The sequence below is a fragment of the Martes martes genome (assembly GCF_963455335.1).
Source record: "Martes martes genome assembly, chromosome: 4".
Lineage (NCBI taxonomy): Eukaryota > Metazoa > Chordata > Mammalia > Carnivora > Mustelidae > Martes > Martes martes.
In genome coordinates, this window is record NC_137891.1 from 158,981,545 (window position 1) to 158,990,784 (window position 9,240).

The window sequence follows — 9,240 nt, forward strand, 5'->3', positions numbered from 1 at the left end:
AGGAACTGGGATGACGACTCCTATCCAAAATGCACAGGAGTACACACGTGGGAACAAAAAAAAAGGAAGACTTGGTGCGACATGCAAAGATCACTATCAAAGATTCCCGATCAAAGATCGAACAGATTGTGGCAAGCTGCCACGCATGCCAATTAACTAATGCCGCCACCCATGGATCTAACCCGGGCCCCTGGCTCCGGGGGGACCGCCCAGGAGCCTACTGGGAAGTGGACTTCACCGAGATAAAACCTGGAAAATACGGATACAGGTATTTACTGGCATTTGTAGATACTTTTTCAGTATGGACAGAGGCATTTCCCACCAAACATGAAACTGCACAGACCGTGACCAAGAAACTGCTGGAACCATACCGAGGTATGGTTTTCCTGTTAAGATTGGATCAGACAACGGACCAGGATTCATCTCTAAGGTAACACAGGGAGTGGCACTAGTACTTGGGGCAGATTGGAAATTACATTGTGCATATAGGCCCCAAAGCTCAGGACAGGTAGAGAGGATGAACAGAACATTAAAGGAGAACTTGACTAAATTAGCCTTGGAGACTGGCAGGGATTGGGTGACTCTCCTCCCCTTCGCCCTATATAGGGTGCAAAACTCCCCATATAAGATGGGACTTACCCCTTACGAGATCATGTTCTGTATTCCTCCACCTATTATTCCCAATTTAAAACCTGAGGTGCTTGCTGAGTTTGATGATCACCAACTCCTTTTCTCCCTCCAAACATTACAACGAACCCATGAACAGGTGTGGCCTAAGCTGAGGGCCCTCTACAAGACTGGGCCACCCCCGGACCCCCATCGATATCAGCCGGGTGACTGGGTGTACGTCCAGAGATACCAACACCAGACACTTAAACCACACTGGAAGGGACCCTGCATCATAATCCTGACCACTCCCACCCCTCTCAAGGTCGACGGGATTACTCCCTGGGACCACTACACCCACGGCCGGCCAGCTGACCCACACGCCGTTCTCAAGGACTTCGTCCCAGAATGGAAAAGTCAGCCTGACAAGGATAATCCCCTAAAGCTAAGACTGCACTGTTCTCACTTACCCCACTAATGTTGCTTACTTTTGGCAAAGACCGAGTCAGTACAGTTCAGCTCATGGTACTCAGACAACAATACCAACCACCAGACCTTGTTGCTGAGACCAGCCTGGACCCATGATTGGTCCTTCCTTAGGTTCCTCTGAGAGGGAGAAATGTGGAGGCCGAGAAAAATTAAGGCCATCCCACCTCAGGTTTAGCCTTAGCATAAGTACAGCCATCTTAGCTCCGGCAGCCATCTCAGACCCCTGTGCCCAAGGGCTGAACTTTCCCCTACTTTACTTTAGTTCTAAGGACCCCCACTCTGCTTTAGTAACAGGAACCCATAAATACCCCTGCCTTAACTAAGCTCAGAGTCCAAGTCCCTACTCCGCTGTGTCGGGTATACTTGGGCCCAAGATTAAGCTTGTCGAGTAAACCCTAGTGTGATTGCATCAGTGTTGGCTCCTTGGTGGTCTCTCGGACGCGAAAACTCGGGTATAACATGCTTCTCCCCACTGAGCTGCTGCTTGGTGAAGAAGAAGCCATGGCGCTCTGGGTCACCAGGAACACAAAAGTTAATGTTGAAAATACGGCGAAGATCAGCATGGCAGGCCCAAAGCGCATGCCTCTGGCCACGACTGCGGCCTCCAAGCCTGGGCTGAGGCCAAGAACAGCCCTCGGAGACATTGGTAACAAAGTCAGCAAACAACCACAGGCCAAATCGCCTCTGAAAAAGGAAGCAAAAACTTTGGTTCCTGGAAAAGTTATTGCTAAAAAAAATACCTAAATCTCTGGAGAAGGCACCCGAGCCTGTGCCAGAACCTGAGCCCGTTAAAGAAGAAAAACTTTCGCTTGAGCTTATTTTGGTTGCTACTCCCTCTTCAAGCCCAATGGAAACATCTGGATGTGCCCCTGCAGAAGAATACCGGGGCACCTGGGTGGCTCAGTGGGTTAAAGCTTCTGCCTTAGGCTCAGGTCATGATCCCGGGATCCTGGGATCGAGCCCTGCAACAGGCTCTCTGCTTGGCAGGGATCCTGCTTCCCCCTCTCTCTCTGTCTGCCTCTCTGCCTACTTGTGATCTCTCTCTCTGTCAAATAAATAAATAAAATCTTTAAAAAAAAAAAAAAAGAATACCTGTGTCAAGCGTTCTCTGATGTAGTTTTTTTTTTTTTTTTTTTAAGATTTTATTTATCTATTTGACAGAGATCACAAGTAGACAGAGAAGCAGGCAGAGAGAGAGGAGGAAGCAGGCTCCCTGCTGAGCAGAGAGCCCGAGGCGGGGCTCGATCCCAGGACCCTGGGATCATGACCCGAGCCGAAGGCAGAGGCTTTAACCCACTGAGCCACCCAGGCGCCCCTCTGATGTAGTTCTTGCAGTGAATGATGTGAGTGCCGAAGATGGAGCTGATCCAAACCTTTGTAGCGAGTATGTGAAAGATATTTATGCTCATCTGAGACAACCTGAGGAAGAGCAAGCCATCAGACCACAACACCTACTGGGTCATGAAGTCACTGGAAACATGAGAGCTGTCCTTATTGACTGGGTAGTACAGGTTCAGATGAAGTTCAGGTTCCTTCGGGAGACCATGTACATGACCGTTTCCATTATTGATCGGTTCATGCAGAATAATCGTGTGCCCAAGAAGATGCTGCAGCTGGTTGGTGTCACTGCCATGTTTATTGCAAGCAAGCATGAAGAAATGTACCCTCCTGAAACTGGTAACTTTGCCTTCGTGACTGACAACACTTAACACTAAGCACCAAATCAGACCGATGGAAATGAAGACTCTAAGATCTTTAAATTTTGGTCTGGGCCGCCCCCTACCCTTGCATCTAAGCTTGGAGAGGTTGATGTTGAGCAACATCCTTTGGCCAAATTCCTGATGGAGCTAACTATGTTGGGCCACGATATGGGGCACTTTCCTCCTTCTCAGACTGCAGCAGGATCTTTTTGCTTAGCACTGAAAATTCTCGATAACAGTGAATGGACACCAACTCTTATCTATCATACCCTGAAGAGTCCCTTCTAAGTGTTATACAACACCTGGCTAAGAAGATAGTCATGGTGAATGGTGGGCTTACAAAGCGCATGACCATCAAGAACAAGTATGCCACATGTAAGCACATGAAGGTCGGCACTCTGCCACAGCTAAATTCTGCACGAGTTCAAGATTTAGCCAAGGCTGTGGCAAAGGTGTAACTTGTAAACATGCCTTGGAGTACTATAATAACTGCAAATGAAATTGACACCGTGTGCCATCTGTACATACTATATGTTACCTTTACTGACTTTCAGTAAAGTTTGTAGTCCTTTTTACTTATACCTTAAAAAAACAAACAAATAAAACAACATCAACAAAAAAAGGGCACCTGGGTAGCTCTGCTGGTTGGGCAGCTGCCTTCGGGTCAGGTCATGATCTCAGGGTCCTGGGATCGAGTCCCACATCGGGCTCCCCACTCAGCAGGGAGTCTGCTTCTCCTTCTCCCTCTGACTTCTGCTCCCCCTGCTTGTACTCTCTCTCTCTGTATCAAATAAATAAATAAAATCTTAAAAAACAAAAAAAAAGTGCTAAGGGAGGCTAGGAGTAGAATGAATGGACTCCACTTCTTGATTCAACTATTTTACCATGCTTAACCCCAAGAAAAGTTTGACACCTATATTAGTTTCCAAATATAGCTGTAACATGTAGTATTTCCTGTTGCTGCTGTAACAAATGACCATAAACTTAACATGAACCCTGTGGCTTGAAATAACACAAATTTATTATTATTATTATTATTATTATTTTAAGTAATCTCTACACCCAGCCTGGGGCTCGAACTCACAACCCTGAGGTCAAGAGTCACGTGCCTTGCCAACTGAGCCAGCCAGGCACCCCACAAATTCATTATCTTACAGTCCTAGAGGTCAGAAGTCTAAAAATGGGCCTTATGGTGCCAAAATCAAGTGCTGACAGGGCTTCACTCCTTCTGAAAACTCAAGGGAGAATCAGTCCCTGGCCTGTTTTAGCTTCTAGGGGCAATCCACATTCCTTGCCTCATGGCCTCCACAGTGGCATAACAACAACCACTACAACCTTTAAACTATTCTTATAGTAATTTTTTTTATTTTTAAAATTTTATATTTTTTTATTAACTTATAATGTGTTATTAGCCCCAGGGATACAGGTCTGTGAATCGCCAGGTTTACACATTTCACAGCACTCACCATAGCACATACCTTCCCCAATGTCCATAACCCAACACCCCCCCGCAACCCTCAGTTTGTTGTGGGAGATTAAGAGTCTCTTACGGTTTTTCTCCCTCCCGATCCCATCTTGTTTCATTTATTCCTTTCCTATCCCCCTAAACTATTCTTATTTTAAAACCTTTCATTTAATCACACTTACAAAACCCCTTCTGCCATGTGAGGCAACATACTCGCAGGTTCCAGGGGTTAGAACATGAACATCTTTGGACGGTCATTCGTAATTCCATCTACCACAAACCCCTATGATGAAAAAGTGACATCTGCTGACAAATCACAGTCTTACCTATTTTCTTTATACTACACAGGACATTCTGAATCTAAACATTTTGACAGCCTCAAACAATCATTTATCCCTTTCTCGAAAGGAGATAATAAGAAAATTCTCTAATAAACCATTTTAAGCAACTTATGTCAACTTTCTGGTATTTTGCCCATAAAAATGAGCACAATTTTCCTCACTAATTTTAGTGCTATTATTCCTAGGAGCAATTTGGAACATGTGGGATAATAGTCCATGTAGTTGATTTCCTAGCCTTTATCCAGGTTCACAGGGCCATAATGGCTCTCATAACCTGTTCCTTTTCTGTGCTTTTCCATCCTGACGCTGTAAGGCCCATCAGTCAATTATGTCAATCAGAGACTCTCCAACTCTGTGTCCCATTAGGTGCGCCCACCGTATTAGACTTAAAGTTAAATAATTTGGATTTTTTCCAAATAGGAACAAAAGTTACAGTGATGAATAGATTATTATATATTTCAAAAATGTTCCCCATTCATCTTCCTTAACACTGGTGCCTCCTACTGCTTGCCTGTCAACACGTGCTAGCTCACAACAAAAGGAATGAACAGGAGGCCAATTAAAATTAATAGAAAAAGTCAGAGATAAGAATAACAGATCATGCCTGGTTCGACAGCTCATGGAGCTCTTCTGTAATTGTATGTTCCATACATCGAACAGAGGAACATTTTGCTAACCAAATGCCTTATCACATCAAGGACTCTAGATGTAAAGGATAAATATCTTTCGCTAAATTATGATGGACCCTACCACTATTTCTTCATTGCATTGCAGAATCTTAACAAAAGCATACCATTTGTCTTGTAAAAGACTAATTTAATCCAGGACAGGCAAGAATATGGGCTTTAGAGCTCAGTAAATCTGAGTGTCAACATCTTCCTAGAAGCATGACTGTGAATACATTCCTTAACTGAACAATTTGAGTTAGTTAAAATTATATTTGGTTGCTTGTAGGTCATAAAGCAGCTGAAATGTGAAAGAGGCTGGTTTCTCCCTCAAAATAAGGAAGTGCAGAGTTAGGTGGTTCAGGATTGAGATGGTGGCTCCCTGATCATTACATTTCTAGGTTCTTCCTTTTGGTATGCCGCCATCATCTTTAGCATGTTCTAGGTCACTCATGGTCTAATACGGCTTTTGAAGCTCCGGCCACCGGATCTGCTTTCCAACCAGCAGGAAGGACGAAAGGCGGAAGGACAACAAATGCTTTCCTGGAAACCCCCTACAATGACTTCTGTGTGCATCTCATTGGTGGCTCCTATCTGCAGGGTAAGTGCGAAATGTAGTTTCTGCTCTGCACACGCTGCTCGGAATTTGGAAGGAAAGAATTATATTAGATCCTGTCTAGAGAGCCCTAAACCATCCCCAGTGTCCATGATTCCCTTCTTCTAGTGACGGATTCCCCACCATACCTCTCTACCACTAGTTTCCCCTTGGCATGTGGCCACTGAGTAGAGGTTATATTTTTCAGCCCCTCCAGCAGTCAGTTGTGGCTGTGTGACTATGATCTTTCTGGACAGCAGGACACACACTGAAGGCTTTGTGTGGACTCTCCTTAAAGGAACTGCCTGTCCTTCATCCTCTCCTCCTTCCCACAGGCTGGGGCGTGCGTGTGTAGTGGCGAGCCAGCTTTTACCAAATAGGTGAGGACAGAACCCTGGATGATTCAATGGTGGAGGAACGAGACGGAAGGTCCAGGGTCCCTGGATAACTGAGGGAAGCAGAGACGCCCGCCCCCCTGGACTTTTTGCCTGTCTCTGTTGTGTTCTGTGAGAGAGAAATAAACCTGTAGCTTGTTCAAACCACTGTATTTTGTTGTCTCTTTGTTACAGCAAGTTAGCCTGTATCCTAAGGAATACAGGCCATCTTTCTACGCCTCAATTTATTTTTCTGTAAAATGCCAATGGCATGATGTACTCCACTGGGTTATATAACAAGAATTAAAAATAATATAAAGGGGCACCTGTATGGCTCAGTCGGTTAAGTGGCTGCCTTCGGCTTAGGTCATGATCCCAGCGTCCTGGGATTGAGCCCCACACGGGGCTTCCTGCTCAGCGGAGAGCCTGCTTCTCTCTCTCCCTCTGCCTGCTGCTCTGCCTACTTGTGCTCTCTCTCTCTCTCTCTGCCAAATAAATAAATAAAATCTTTTTTAAAAGATAATATAAGGAAGGCACCTGGCAGGGCTTTTAGAAGTAAGGGTTATTAGCATAGGTTTCATGAGAGGATTCTGAGGAGCTGCGGATAGCACTTGGAGGAAATCGGCAGCTTGCTTCCCCACCAGTCTAATTGGGAACTGTTCTGTGTGATTGGATTCTTGATTTAGCAACAAAAGCATAAGAACCATAAATGTCTTGGATTTAAATGCAAGGATGCTAGTTAGAATGTTTAGAAAATACCTCCTGATGCATTTTTCCCTTCTTAATAATTTGAATTATTTCCCTGCCTGGGGAAAGTCCTGGCACAAGGAAGTCCAGAACAGAGATGCTGATCTCAGTAGTAGACATCAGAACAGTTCTGCAAAAGATAAGGTAGGACCAGCTTTTCCTCAGCGGGCTTGAATAGTGGGATCAGGGAAGGTCACAGGATAGTGTGGGGTTTCTCCCCTGCTGTCATGAGTGGGGAAAAAACAGCCAGCAGGGAGTATAATTCTGAATTGACTAAATTCAATTTGAACTCATAGAGACATAAACATAATTAAAAGGTTTTTTTCCCATGCTATTAGCAGAAGTAGATAGAGGCTTGAGTCTAAGACAGAATTAGTTGTAGAAAATAATGAACATTGTATTCTTTTTCACATCTGAGTCACAGTATGCAAATTTCTATCCTGCTGCATGATACTTACAAGGTCGGTACCAAAAAAACACAAGTATAGTCAATTTCATTTACGAACAGAGATTCCATAATCTTAAATAAAACATTGACAATTTTAATCCATTAGGACAGTAAAAAGAATAATACATCACATCCAAGTAGCGTTTAGCTCACAAATGCAAGTGTTAATAGGATTTTAAATTGGAAGTTTCAGCCAGAAACCCTAAGGCAGTAGATGTTAGATAAGAAAGTTGTCAGCAGGCCATCTTGTAGGAGTCTCAGAAAGTAAATGGTCAAAAATCCATTGCACATTTTCAGCTCCCTCACCCTCAGGGTATAAAGGTTGCTGTAAAACTTTGTGAAGAGGACTTTCCTGAAGAGAGCTAGGCTGTATCTCTCCTTCCCTCTCTCAGGGAGCAGGGCTAGGGGATCCTTTCCCCTTCTCAAGTCAGGGGGGAACCATTTCAATGGGACCACCTGGAGACCTTGATCTGTAACTCCTCCAGGTAGTAAGTCAGTGTCTGCCTCATGTCTGCAACATGGGAAGAGCGGAGATGGGCTAGCTGGCTGTTCAGACCACCCGGGAGGAGGGAAAATGATTATGTCAAGAGGTCTGCGTTCCAAGAGTTAGTCAGGGTGGAAGATTTCTTTGGAAGGTGAGCTGACTTAACCCCTGTTAAATCTTGCCCAAGAGAATGGCTTGGAAGAGTCATGGGACACCAACAGAAAAAGCCAGGATGGGGTGCCTGGGTGGCTCAGTGGGTTAAAGCCTCTGCCTTAGGCTGGGGTCATGATCTCGGGGTCCTGGAATCGAGCCCTGCATCGGGCGGTCTGCTCAGTGAGGAGGCTGCTTCCCCCCCGCCGCCCCCCGCCGGCCTCTCTGCCTACTTGTGATCTCTGTCTGTCAAATAAATAAATAAAATCCTTAAAAAAAAAAAAAAAAGAGACAGAGCCATGATGAAGTGAGCCACCACAAGAGCTGAGATGGGAGCAGCCAATGGAAGAAAATGGTATTGGCTGCACTGTGGCAAGCACAACAGTAGGTATCTACTGGGGACCTCTGCACAACCTGGAAACATAGCCGAGAAAGAAAGGGTCAGTTTGAATATTTGCCAGTCCCGAAGAACTTGAAACTATTTAATGAAAGTGTTTCTTTCCCAAACCTGAGAGAAAGTTCTTACTTGACTGTTCCAAACCTGAGAAAGCCACCTGGAAAAGGAGGTGATAACCTAGACAGGGAAAGAGAGCAGAACCATGTCCCTCCTTTCCTCCCTCAGGTCCTGTTGTAAGTGTTCATGCAGAAAGTCCAAGTTAAGGGGCACCTGGGTGGCTCAGTGGGTTAAAGCCTCTGCCTTCGGCTCAGGTCATGATCCCAGGGTCCTGGGATCGAGCCCCGCATCGGGCTCTCTGCTCAGCGGGGAGCCTGCTTCCTCCTCTCTCTCTCTCTGCCTGCTTCTCTACCTACTTGTGATCTCTGTCAAATAAATAAATAAAATATTAAAAAAAAAAAAAAAAGAAAGTCCAAGTTAAAAGAGAGGAGTTTTGCCTTTAATAAAGTTTGGCATTTTGATTATTATCTGGAATTGGACATTCCCATGCCTGAAGTAACACTGTCATTTATTATGACCATGGGATCTTCTTATTATCTAAGAGTCATGTGAATGCCTGAGATTCATTAGGACCAGTGCAGAAAGCTTCCCCAACAAATCAATTTTAAAGGCACATTGTGAGTGAGATCCAAAAAGCATGGAATTTTTAAAAATTGGTAAATTGGTTCCCATCAAAATTTAAAAATTTGGTGGTGTATCCACACAATGGAATGCTCATCGGC

General features: G+C 44.7%; 1 protein-coding gene and 1 pseudogene across 7 annotated transcripts in view; both read left to right on the forward strand.

Annotated features, from left to right (window-relative positions):
* The window catches only part of LOC308341951 (uncharacterized protein), a 34,332-nt gene extending 27,928 nt beyond the window's left edge, over window positions 1-6,404 (forward strand). For 2 of the 6 annotated variants that reach the window (XM_080802113.1, XM_080802110.1), the window contains 2 exons: window positions 5,712-5,867; window positions 6,197-6,404. In XM_080802113.1, the coding sequence (XP_080658239.1) occupies window positions 5,712-5,867; window positions 6,197-6,216 (176 nt within the window). In that variant the 3' untranslated portion in view covers window positions 6,217-6,404. The remainder of the gene's footprint in view (window positions 1-5,711; window positions 5,868-6,196) is intronic. The other 4 variants (XM_080802114.1, XM_080802111.1, XM_080802115.1 and 1 more) reach the window with 2 other exon arrangements.
* On the forward strand, window positions 1,597-3,253 carry LOC308341950 (G2/mitotic-specific cyclin-B1-like; annotated as a pseudogene). The gene is made up of 2 exons: window positions 1,597-1,998; window positions 2,405-3,253. The product of its transcript is annotated as a G2/mitotic-specific cyclin-B1-like (transcript).
* Window positions 6,405-9,240: the final 2,836 nt, after the last annotated feature.